Source organism: Dendrobium catenatum, unplaced genomic scaffold (genome assembly GCF_001605985.2).
Source record: "Dendrobium catenatum unplaced genomic scaffold, ASM160598v2 fragScaff_scaffold_1363, whole genome shotgun sequence".
In the NCBI taxonomy this organism is placed as follows: domain Eukaryota; kingdom Viridiplantae; phylum Streptophyta; class Magnoliopsida; order Asparagales; family Orchidaceae; genus Dendrobium; species Dendrobium catenatum.
In genome coordinates this window covers 4,344-17,669 of record NW_021319825.1, presented here as the reverse complement: position 1 = coordinate 17,669, position 13,326 = coordinate 4,344, and the positions used below count along the sequence as shown (strand labels likewise).

Here is a 13,326-nt window from a genome sequence, read left to right as displayed (position 1 = left end):
GAAGACTGGGAGCGCATGCCTCTTATGATGACTCTGCAAAGAAACGCATCCAAGGTGACTATTTTCTGCCTTATAATCATGTTAAGTCTTGCTTGGCTTAGAAACAGGCAAGGTTGGAAGGAGATTGTGCGTCAGGAGCCCACACGGGTTTGACACAACTTTCATAACCTTAAAGAGTGTATGTGAGCATAAACATGAAAAAATTCCCCCTTACCAAGGCTTTTAAAAAATATTAACAAAGTAAGTTTTATGCCAGATATCTCAAAGATAGCCCAAAACCTGTAATGGGAAAGAAGCAGCTGCATTATCTTAGATTTAAAGTTTTGAAGATTGTTTAACAATTTCAAAGATAGGGCAGGTCCTTTGATCAGGTTATTGCGCATTGCTGGGACTCAGATGAAGCCATCACTTGGTTATTTATATGATGGAATGTATAGGGCCGGAATGCAATCAAAGCTATGTTTAGAAATTTAAAAGATTATATAAGCCATTCACCAGTAATAGTAAAAAGAAGATGGATACTCAGTTAGGAACACAGGGCATTCATGCAGGCCAACATATTTTCTAAATCCTCAATTTTCAGTAATGAAAGGAGAATTACTGTCAAAAGCCAGAAGTATTGCAAGGACTTGTTGAACTTCTTGGAAATAAGGATGTTTGTCATAAGCCCAAACTTGCAATGAATGAGGTTAGATTATTCCGAGATAGCTTAGAAAGTTTTGGAAAATCAATCGCTCTAACGATGGCAAAGGAAATGCAACCTGGTAATTATCTTTTAAATGTCTATGCATGTACCTTTTTTTTTACTTATATGCTTATTTACTAAACTTTATAACATCACATTATACAGATGAGTGGTGGAAGATGTTTGGATCAAGTGCTCCTAACTTGCAGAAAGTTGCTATAAGAATTCTTAGCCAAACATCATCATCATCTGGTTGCGAAAGAAATTGGAGTGTTTTTGAACAAATTCACTCAAAGAGACGCAATCATTTGGAGCATCAACGATTGAACGACCTCGTGTATGTTCGATATAATCTAAATTTAAAAGATAGGTATAATTATTTATTTTTGAACGCAATGTCGCAATCAATACATTGTATGTTTGTAGAAATGCCACTGAAATTATTACTTCATTTTTTAGGTTTCAATTAAAAAAAAAGAAGCTATGATCCTCTTGATTACACTTGTTTTGAAATGGTAGATTTTTGGGTCCTTGATGAGGAATCACCTCCAGATCTTGCATTAGAGGAGTTGGAAACTGAGATCTACGAAGAGGCTTCAATGCCTGTTGTTGAAGAAGCAAATATTGCATCCACACAACCTACACCTGGTAAGTCAGTGAAATATGAACATATTATTTAAGTTAAATAAAAAATACCCATTAATATTTTTAATTTGTTTGTGAAGGTGAACTTGAGAATGAAGGAGATGGAGATGACATTATTGACTTCAATGATTTAGGTGCATTTGTGGCTGCAGATTTTGATGAAGCGGGACATGAAGACTTAAATAATGAGGATAGCATTCACAATGCAACATTAGGAGATATATGATTTTTCTTTTGTGGAATTAATTAAGAGAAACATTAGTAACTCTATATATGTTTTTGTGCTTCAATGCACCCATGTTTTGAATGTTTTTGTGCTTTGTATATCAGTGCTAGATTGTAGTTTTATACTTTCATTCAAGGTTATAAATTCCTGTTAGCATATATTTAAAGATATACTTCTATTCGTATAACTCCTTGTTAGTATTTAATTATTTGTTGAATGTTGTAATTATTCTTTCATAAAAACAAATTTTGTATGGCAGACGAATTTTGAAATGCTTCTGGCAAAACCAAGCAACACTGCAAAAATCCAAATCATATTATAGAAGGTTTCTTCCTCAAAATCCAACACTTGACAAAAGGTATGCATTCAAACATTTCTTATTTCGTTAGTTATTCACTTATTTATGAAATATTTGCTTATATTTTATTATTTTATTGACTTAGTTGATGCCACATTTATATTGTTTGTTATGTTTTTTATGTTTTATGAATTTAATTGATGCAATACTTATGTTATTTTATGAGTTGAATATGAAAATGAAATGTACCTACATTGAAGTTATTAGAGGAAAATGTCTAATTCATTTTATAAATTTTATAATATTAATATATTATTATTTATTACGTCATCCGGTTCGACCCCGGTTCGACCGGTCGAACCTTGAACCTCTCCTTCTTCCGGTTCGTTGTCCGGTCCGGTTTTCAAAACCTTGGCTTTACTGCAGCTATCCCCCTCATATATTGATACCTTCTCTCAAATTTTTTTATTATAACCAGTTGAGTAATTGCAAAGAAATCATTAAATTAAAATCATTTTTTTATTAGTGGGTGACCAAACCAAAATTATTCTTTACATATCTAAGCTTCCTTCATTGTGTCAGAGTAGGCCATCTTCCCTCTTAACATGAAGGAGCCAGTACCTCTCTCAATGGAGTGTAAAGTTTTCCAGAATAGGATAGCTCCATTCTCTCTTTGGTTTCTCATTATTTTCACCATCTTTCTCAACTTCTCCACCTATTCTTCCGACCCCTTCAGCCATGGACCAAAGGATAAACTCTCACAACAAAATCAAAGCAGTTTGTCGCCAGCATGGCCGCCGGTGCAACCGCCGCTCATGCCACTGCCAATGGCGCAACAAATTGGTAAGCAAAATATGTTGAGTATAGAAAATTGGTGTGTTGAGAAAATAAGAATTTTGTATAAAAGAAATTGAGGAATTTATCATTGAAATTTTATATATCAAATACCAAAAGTTTTATGCTTATTTTTATAATAACCCAATTTTTAAATTACATAAACATGAGAGGGCATAGAGAGTTTTTATAATGTGTTATTTGCTTCAATCCAAATCTTCTTGCATGTGCATGTCTTAGTTCACTCTCCCTGCCTTTGTGCATACGCATAAACCTTGAACAAATGAGAGAGATTGAGAGTTAGAATATAATAAGAACAAATTAGCTTAGTATATTTTGATTATTTTTTTTGTTAATTTCAGTTTTATTGTCACTGATATTTTTTTTTTTTTTTGAGATAAATATTAAGTAAATTTTGATTATTTTTTCATATATTAATATTCTAACGTAAAGTTTATTCATATGACAAACAGTTTTTTTTTTATTATTTTCTTTAGCTTTCATACATTTGTAGTGCTTACATATTTTTAATGCAGCTAAGAAAACTCCTAAAATATTTCAGATTGAAAAATTCTTTTATTTTTGATTAAGAGTAACATAAAACTCTTTTATTTAAGATGTTTAATGTCCATTTGGGTTTAAGTTTATATTTCTGAATTTTAGGCTACCTTTTGGGACAGTTTATGTTATCCTATTTATGCTTTTAAAAGCTCCCCTTTGAACTGTAGCTTTAAATGTATTTTTTGAAAAATTACTTTTTAAAAGATAAATATTTTATTTGGGATAGTTTATTACTGTTTTTTAAAACAATTTCTTGAAAAAAAAAATAGTGACAAAAAAGCTGTCTCAGAAAAATAAAAATTTTAAAAAGCTGTAAAAAATCTGTCATCCAAAAATACTTTATTTTTTATTGATTGTTTTTTTTTAATAGGAGAGCAGTTTAAAAGCTCCCCAAACAAATCCTTAATTTAAAAAATCATTTACAAATAATTCCAAGTTCGTTCAGCGGTTTACCAGAAACACTCTCAAATAATTTGTTGGTGGTCCCAAGCATTCTGTGTTTAAAATTTTCAGCTAGAACTTTTTTTTTTTTTGAGGAAAAACAAATGATCTCTAGAATGTTCTTATAAAAGGGAAAATTTTCTCAAAATATTTTGAACGAAAAATTACTCAAAATAAAATAAAATAAAATATATTTTAATGATTTGTGAGATAATAAAAAAATTTATAAGACTACTTTTTTTAAAAAAAAATTGTTGTGATTTTTATACTGTAAAACTGAAAGGCTCTTATAAAATTTTCATAATCATATTATAAAATATAAAAAATTATCTTTTATTTTATTTAAATTTTTACCAGTGAAGAGGATAGTGGTGTGTGATCAGATAATAATTTCTTTGTTACTCGCCTTCCCTTGTTTTTTTTTCCCCAATCTTTCATAGTTTTTGTTATAGACAGTCCTCTGTAAATTTATTAATAATTTTAACACAACCAACCAACAATGAGTGATCATGTGATTGAATAAATGCAATTTAAATTTATCTTAAATTTTTTATTTATTTGCAGAGGAGTGTGATATGTTCAATGGGAGGTGGGTGAAGGAGCCCAGGGGATCACCCTACACTAATGAGAGTTGCAGAACATTGCCTGTACTGATGAATTGTGGCAAGTATGGGAAGGAGGATGGATATATATACTGGAGATGGAAGCCAGATGGCTGTGACATACCAAGATTCGACCCGAAGATCTTCCTTGCCATTGTTAGAGGGAAGAAGCTTGCCTTCATCGGCGATTCGCTCGCTCGAAACCACATGGAGTCCTTACTCTGCCTCTTATCTCAGGTTAGATACTGATATTTTGACGCAATTTGTGTCAAGATAAGAAGGTATAATGCTTTAAGTTAGAAGGTAAATTCTCAAAGTTATAAAACATTTAAATTTTGGGGGATTTACAAACATATCATACAATTTTTATGTATTTATATTTCTAAAATTGAATATTGTCTTATGTAACATTTTAATGTCTCAATCATATCAAAATATATACATGAAAAGATGTATTTCATTTTAAAAGAATATTAGCGATATTTTTTATGTTATTTTTGGATTTGAGATATATATAAGTAAATAGTAAAGTTTGGTTGTTAGATATGTAAATATATAAAAATTGTGTGATATGTATGTAAATCATCCAAAATTTTAGCTAAAATAATTTTGTCCTAGATATTGTTTTCTTCTTATATTTCCATATTTATCTTCTAATTCTAAACATTTTGGCTTCTCATGTTCACATAAATTATCCTGGAATAATAATTTATTATCTGCACATTATGACTGTATTGTAAAGTTCAAGGGAATACAATGAAGATTTTTTATATAAAGAAACCCTAAATATACTAAGAAAAATTTCAGCATGTAGATCAGGGAGCAGATGTACAAATAAAACCAACGGGTAGAACTAATGGAGAAAAAAGATAAAAGAAAAAGGAAATATAGTAATCAATTAAACAAAAAAGGATAAAAAAAATCTGATTAGAACACCATATAATGTTCACTATTTTTACAGTCAAACATTTTTTGAATTCCATAAATCCACCTTATTACCAAAAAACTGAGCTCACATCTTCAACTTTTCAGGCAGAATCTCCAATAAATGTCTACAAGGATCCTCAAGATAAATTTAGAACATGGGAGTTCCCTTCTCATAACTTCACCCTCATGGTCATGCGGACTGAGTTCTTAGTCATTGGAACGGAGAGAATGATCAATGGAACAGGCTCGAATGACTTCGACATCCACCTTGACAGGATTAACAAAGCCTGGGCTGATCAAATCTCCAGCTTAAACTACATAATCATTTCCAGTTCCAACTGGTTCTTCAGAAAGAATTACTTGTATGAGAATGGAAACCTCATTGGATGCGTAAATTGTCATGAGGGAAACTTAACTCAATTTAGCATCGGTTTTGCGGTTCAAAGAGTCTTTAGAACTGCTCTCAAGTACATAAGCAGCTGCGAAGAATGCAAAAAAGATATTGTCACCTTCGTGAGGACTTACTCTCCCTCACATTTTGAGCATGGGCATTGGTTTACAGGAGGATACTGTAATAGAAGTCAGCCACTTGATGAGAGAGAAGTGGACATTTTTGGTGGGATGAGTTGGGAACTCAGAAAGATTCAGTTTGAAGAATTGGGGAGAGTGAGAGAGGAGGAGAAGAACAATAAGAAGTTCAAAATTTTGGATGTGACAAGGGCAATGTTGATGAGGGTTGATGGCCATCCAGGATCATATTGGCCAGCAAAGAGGAATGTTAATGACTGCCTGCATTGGTGCTTGCCTGGGCCAATCGATATGTGGAGTGATTTGTTGTTAAAGGCTTTGAGGAAGGATTAGTACATTTGTTTGATTTTGATTTGTTGCTATACTTGTAATTTTGTTTATCAGTATTCATAACCCCATTGTATTTGTAGAAAAAAAAATTCATGTTGAGAATGGAATGATTTCGATGATTTCTTGAAGTACTTGGATTAATTTGAAGTGAAGGGGAAAACTTTTTTAGAGAACTCAAATTTATGTCATAAAAATATTCTTTATAAATGAGAGGATAAGATTTGTACAGTAATTTGCTTTTTTGTTTTAAATCATACATTTGTAGTAGCACTATGCGTGCAGTTTTTTAAACTAAACTGAATGCATCATTACAGACATTGACAACATACAATGCCAATAATGAATTATTCACTGCTTAAATGAAATGTTTTGAATCTTAATTCCAAAAACCATACAATAAAACAAAAAGTTGTCCTGAATTTTTTTGGGACATTTATGCCAATTAAGACAAATTCACACACACCTCACATACACAAGACTCGAATCCAAAACCTCTTTATTGATAGCCAAAGCTCCCAACCAACATATCAAGATGAGCTGTGTATAGTTGTCTTGAATGACACTTAATATTCATGTTGTTATGTTTAATAATGATTAGTAGTTATTTATTTATTATACTGACTATGTTGTGTTAGTTCAAGTTATTGGATAATAAATAATTTACTTTAGTGGAGTATAAGCGAGCCTTATAAATGTATGTGAGGTCTAGTTAGACCACTTGAGGATTATGTTGAAAGAATGTCATAAGAAGATTCCCTTGACGTGACTCTCAACTTTAATACCATAGAAAGAGAAATAAAATCAGCACTATTAAAAGTTCTTTGGGACTATAATTAGTTAAAATGCCTTATTCGGGAGAAAAACAGGGCAAAAGAGATGATAATAAATAATAAGGTCCTGTCTTATAAGGTAATGGAGGTTGGAGGAGGGATCTTAACGATGAAGACATTTTCAATGATTTGTGATGATTTTGGATGAAGGGGGATTGGTTTGGAGATGGCTTGGAGGTGATTAGAATTGACTTTATAAGGTTTTGTGTAAGATGTACCAGAGAAAAGAGGGGATTACTTGGTGGAGCTTGCATTTATCATGGGCTTAGTATGGTTGTTTAAGGATGTCACTAGGAGAGGTGAAAGATCTACATGGTTTTGGAAATATATAGTGGTGCAAATATTAGAAGTTGTATTGGGTTAATGGAGAGAGTAAATGGTGATTGTGTTGAATATTGGAGGATGTTATGAGGGTTGATGGGGAATTGTAGAAGGAGACTATGATATTGGGGGAGTATTTAAATGAAGAGATGCAATGAGAAGAGGGCATAAAAAGCAAATGATAAATCTTGTACCCACTAAAGTATTAAGGTTTAAAAATTTCACTAAGCATCTCCAAATGAATAGAGCATGAAGCATCTTTCACAAATTTGTTGAAGTAAACCATAATTTATTTCATCCTTGAATTCCACGGTTATATAGCTTTAGTATGTATAGAAAATAATCTTATGATGGTATGCCTTGCTTGATATGGACTTATTTTTAGGCCATTAAAAATGTCACATATATTTGTTACATGGCAATGAAATCCAATTATTGATGGTTGCACAGGATATTTATATTTATACACTGTTTAGATTTCTAAGAAAAGTTTACTTTTTCTATGGTATATGTCTTGTTTGAATGCAAGTACATCATGTATCTTATAAAGTAATAAAATGATGAATAGAATATCGATCCCACAAGGAAACATTAGAAATATCTTATGTTCACTTTACTATTGCTTACTAGACTGTTATGTTGATCTAATGAGCTAGTTAAAAGAGTTTGTAGGTTAAAAATAAAAACTTCCAATTGCAAAAAATAAAGTTTTCTAATTTTTGTAAAATTTGAACCTATGATTTATCAAAAGAATATGATTGTTTAAAGATGTTTATTTCCTATGATTATGTGGAATAGAGCAATTTTGCTGGTTTTTGTTGAGCTCCTTGGATAATAAGTTAGGATGCTCATTGCCTAAAGTTAAGCTATCTCCTTAAGGCCTCATAACCCTAACCACCATATGTCTATGTTATGGCCGGACTTCATTTTAAATTCTCTAGTCGTTCTTCTATTCCTCCATTGAAGCTCTAGATCACACTAAGTTTTTAATTTATGTGCAGTTTATATATAACCCAATTGAAATGTGGAGAAGTTAAAAAGAACATGAATATAATAAATATTAAATCGTACTCTAAGAAATACATTCCCTTCAATTCATCATAGTTCATAAAAGTTGATTAGTTACACATGGAGGCATTGTTATACAAAACAAACATAATAAACAAAACAAACATTTAATGATACTAAATTGTTCACAAGTAAAAATTACAAATACAAAACAAAAATTGAAATAAGTGAATGTAAAGTTTAGAAATGGCCTGAAAATAAATCTACAATCCTTTTCTCACTTTCTTGCTTTGCTCCACTCCAATACAAGACACCAATATAAGACCACAAGTTACACACTCCACTATAAAAACTTCACACTCATGAAAGTCATACCTCCAGGTTGCCAACCTCTCTACATAAGGACTAAGGTGACTATTTATAGTTTTCATTTTTTATGAACGTACATTGCAGTCCTAGCTTGGTGGCACTATGGTGATGCTTAAACAACACATCAGTTCACCATTAGTCACATTGGTTCATAGATCCAATTGACACCTGCCCTACGCCGGTGATTTGGCGCTATGACACTCAATTCAACACTGCGACATTTATTGGATAGCGATGTAGTGCTATCTGGACAGTACTTCGGCACTAAGCTCTCTAGCACATTTTTTGTAAGCTTTCCACTATGGCGCTGAAGGTGTGGTGCTACAGGGTTGGTTGAATTTTGGCGTTCCAACACTATCAAAATTTCCAAAATTTTTAAATAATTTTTGACACAAAACACAAGGATTGCAAATACAAAATAACATAATCATAAGCAATTAAAATAATAATTTTTATCTTATCTAATTCCCAAAATCTTTAAACTATTAGTTGTCTTTAAGTTATGAATACTATACTGGGATAAAAATACTTTATCTTTTGCCTTGAGTATAATTTAAAAAAAAAAATTAAATTAACAATCTAAGTATTTATACAACACATTGGTTGAAAGAGTTTCTAATAAAATAATTTATAAAACTATGATCCCTTATTTTAAATTAATATTTCTTTTAAAACAAACTTATGTTGTAAATAGTGTTTATTAGCTTACATAGGTTTACTGTAATTTTGGGAGTTAATCAAATTGCTTGTTTAGTTAATCATTAAGACTATCTAATTGCTTTCTTTAAGTATTATCCTTCAAGTAATTCCCTTAGGAGTATATAGGTAGGGCTACACATTGCATGTTTCAAGTGATTATATTCAGGTATTTAGTAATTTTATGTTTTTTTTTATTTGGCTTAATACTTTATAAAGATTTTGAATATCTATCTATTGCCTCCATTGATTATTTTTAAGTAGGACGAGATATTGCATGTAGCAAATTTTGATATTTAGGAACTTTAGCCCACTTTGTACACAAATATATGTGTCGATCAAGTAATAATGTGAAAGAGAAGAGTGTCAATCTCATGATAAAAAGTATTTTGCTTAATTGAAATTAAACTACTATTGTCTAATATAGATGCACGATATATCCAATTAAATGAAAAATAATTGTTTTTGAATTCTTGTCACTTAATGGGGACTTGCAAGATAAGCAGATACCAATGCAAGTGAAGTGTTTTGGACTAATGAAAGAAAAACAACATGGTTTTCCTAATGAAACTTTTAATTTTAGATGTGGATTAGAGCATATGCCTTCCTAGATCTTTGTTGAACTTACAAGGGTGAAAAGGGATATTTATGGCCTTCCTATAATTATAATATCCTTATACAACCTAGAAGGTTAAATATCCTATGTCTAGATATGCCAATATTCCATTTTAATACTCCTATTTATTCAAATATTTCTCTGTCGAGGAATATATTATGCTAGATATTAACTACACACATGGACATTATATTAAATTTAAAATAAGAGATATTGAAAACATCTATAAACTAATTCAAGGCATAAGAGTCTATATTAGCGTCATTAGCCCAAAACTCAAAGATTTAACTAGACATGGATAACAATTAAAATTAACTCATGTTCATTTCAACCCATATAAGAAAAAGATATAAGAGAATTAAGTAAGATAAATGTCACCAGGAAAGATCAATTGATTTTCTCCACATTTGTTATTCCTCCAACAATATAATTTCTTACACAATATAGTCTAAGATTTCAAATGAAAGAATCTTTCCATTTGCTAGCCTCCCTTAAGCTTTACCCTAAGTGGGAACTAAAGAAAGACACTCAAAAGTAAGAGACTCCACTAAAAATGATAGAACTATCAACAAAAGAACTAAAAGACTATTTATTATAAGTACATAAATGCCCTCAAGCACCAAGAAGCTCGTTGCATCTTTTGGCTGAGTCAATGCGGCTCCTCATTTTGGTAACTTCTTCACTACGATGCTGTAAAACTTAAGCGCTGTGGCACTTGAAAGTAAAACCCAATTCTGCGGCATTGTGATGATCAATGCTTCATTGTTTAAATTCCTAAGAGTCAAGTTCAATGACACAAACTTTTAATGATGCAGCACTGTGGAGCACAATAGTGTTAACCTTAACTCCATTTTTCTTAAATTCTTGAATGGCCAGCACTGTAATGTTTGAATGTGTTGGGATATTGTAGACGAAAATGCTTTGGCGTGGAATCTATGTGCGTTACGACGCTCATTCCATACTTGTGCATTTTTTTGTTCTTGTGAATAATTCCTGCACAAACATAACTACATGTTGACCCCTATACCTACAACCGGGCGAGAAAGAACCCAAACTAATGAATAAAGAGATACGCGCATTGGCATCACACATCACTTGAAGGGTCAAATGACCTCCAATTGACAAACAGATAATGGTGTTTCGATCAGGACACTGAACTCTGCTGGGTCGAGGCCCCTCGCAATTGAATCGGATGAGATCGGTCAAAAGGGATGACCGACACCCGAAATTAAAGCGCGAGATTGATCAAACGATCCTGGATCGACGAACAGACTTCATCATTGGGTCTGGAATGTTGCCAACCTATGAAAACTGTATTTTGTTTATTCAATTTGGAGTATCTAGATTGGTGGCACAAATCCCAATGTAATGCGAAAATACGCATTACGAGGGAAATTTGCCTCGACAGTGACGGTCATGATGCCCGATAATGAAATGAACAGTGCCATTACGTCCGAAACACCGCCGATACTCAGAATATATATTTTATTTAATAAAATTGGATCATCCGATATGGAGGTGAATTTTTAGGCGATACAAATATGATATAAAGGCATGCGTTACGATGGAAACGAGGCCTCGAAGACGCTCGGACGACGTCCGATCGACAAACGGACAACACCATTGCGTCCGGAACATCGTCTCCATTAAGAGTCTACATTTTATTTGATCAAATTGGATCATTTAAGGTAGCGTTGTAAATTTCAAAGGTGAATAAAATATGATGTGAAGGTGCGCGTATCGCAGAAATTTGCCTCTACGGAGACGACATGACGTCCGATTGCCAAACGGAAAACGACATTGCGTCCGGAACGTCGTCGGGATTAAGAGTCTATATTTTATTTGATCAAATTGGATCATTTAAGGTAGTGTCGTAAATTTCAAAGGTGAATAAAATATGATGTGAAGGTGCGCATATCAAGGAATTTTGCCTATTCGGAGACGACATGACGTCCGATCAATAAACGGACTGCGCCATTGCGTCTGGAACGTTATTAACATTTCAAAACTGTATTTTTTTATTTAATTTGAAGTATCCATAGAAGTGGCACGAATCTCAAGGCAAAACACACATACCGAGAAAAGAGAACTCGAGGTTGCCCAAACGATGTCCGATTGCAAAATGGACTACGTCATAGTGTTCGAAGCGCCGTCAATACTATGAATGCCTTGTCAATTTGTTCGAATGAGGTTTTGCATGCAAATCGAGATAATAGGCATTTCGAAGGAATTAAGCCTCGTCGCCACCCAAATGACGTCCGATCGCAAAACGGACTGCATCGTTGTGATCGAAACATCATCAATACTCTAAATCCACTATTAATTTATTTAATTTTGATATTCGGCGAAATCGACACATTAAATGATGCATTCGACACACAGATCGAGAACAACACACAAATTAAGATGATTTTTTTTTACTTTTTTCTTACTTATTAGTGCAATCCTGTCATTTTAAATTACTGTTCTAATGATATATCATTAGAATGGATATTAACTTATTAAATTTGAACAAAGAGCAGGTACCAAAACAAGGAAAAGGTCAAATGAAACATCAAAATCTCATTAATTCTAAACCTCGTTTGAATCAAAATCCTGTTAGAAATCCCTGAAAATCCGCTGAAACCTCGCTTCTTGCAATGCATCCCTTGTCATTGAGAAATTATTGCGTGTGGAATCCGATCACAACAATGTGTTCGGTCTGTAACAGTAGCCAATAAAAATAAAACACGTGGCGTGATTACGTGGAAAGTTAAGACCCGAAGAGTTTTTTGGCCCGCCCAGTATATACAATGAAAAAGGCGGAAAATTTTAACATTTTCCAAATTAGACATTTCGGCCATTCGCTCCATTACTCCCGAGCTTCCAGCAAAAAACTCTCGCTGAATTCCTCCAGCAATCTCTTCTTCTCATCATGGACGTGGAAAAGGATTCACCTGCAAAGAGAAAGGTGCGAAAATTCTTACATTGACATAAAATGAACTACGGATATCTTTGGTATTCAACGCGTATTTGCTGAAGAAACCAAAAAATAAATTTAAATCATTCCTAGTAACTATAAAAGTTTAAATTTATCTCACCATTCTCATTTTTTTTGCGTATTTTCTTTGTACCCAATGTGTATAATCTGCGTAAACTTCATCTACTTTCTGCGTATATGTTGAAGACAAAACCTAACTTTTTATAATAAGTACTTTTGATCTTTAAATCATAAAACTAAACTTCCAATAAACAAAAATGATTAATGTACCCTAAACCATAGATTTCTGGTGATATTTTTCTCATCCTTTGCGTACATCGCGTATGGTATGCGTACTCAACGCGTATGGTATGCGTACACCACGCGTATGGTATGCGTACATAACGCGTATGGTATGCGTACAAAACGCGTATGGTATGCGTACCCGTT

At 32.7% G+C, this 13,326-nt stretch overlaps 1 protein-coding gene across 1 annotated transcript; it reads left to right on the top strand.

The window, feature by feature from the left end:
• Positions 1 to 2,644: 2,644 nt before the first annotated feature.
• LOC110115240 (protein ALTERED XYLOGLUCAN 4-like) lies at positions 2,645 to 6,130 on the top strand. The gene is made up of 4 exons (XM_028699673.1): positions 2,645 to 2,697; positions 4,048 to 4,061; positions 4,255 to 4,529; positions 5,325 to 6,130. The coding sequence occupies exons 1-4, from the start codon at positions 2,645 to 2,647 to the stop codon at positions 6,078 to 6,080; spliced, it is 1,098 nt and encodes a 365-aa protein (XP_028555506.1). The 3' UTR covers positions 6,081 to 6,130.
• The last annotated feature ends 7,196 nt before the right edge of the window (positions 6,131 to 13,326 follow it).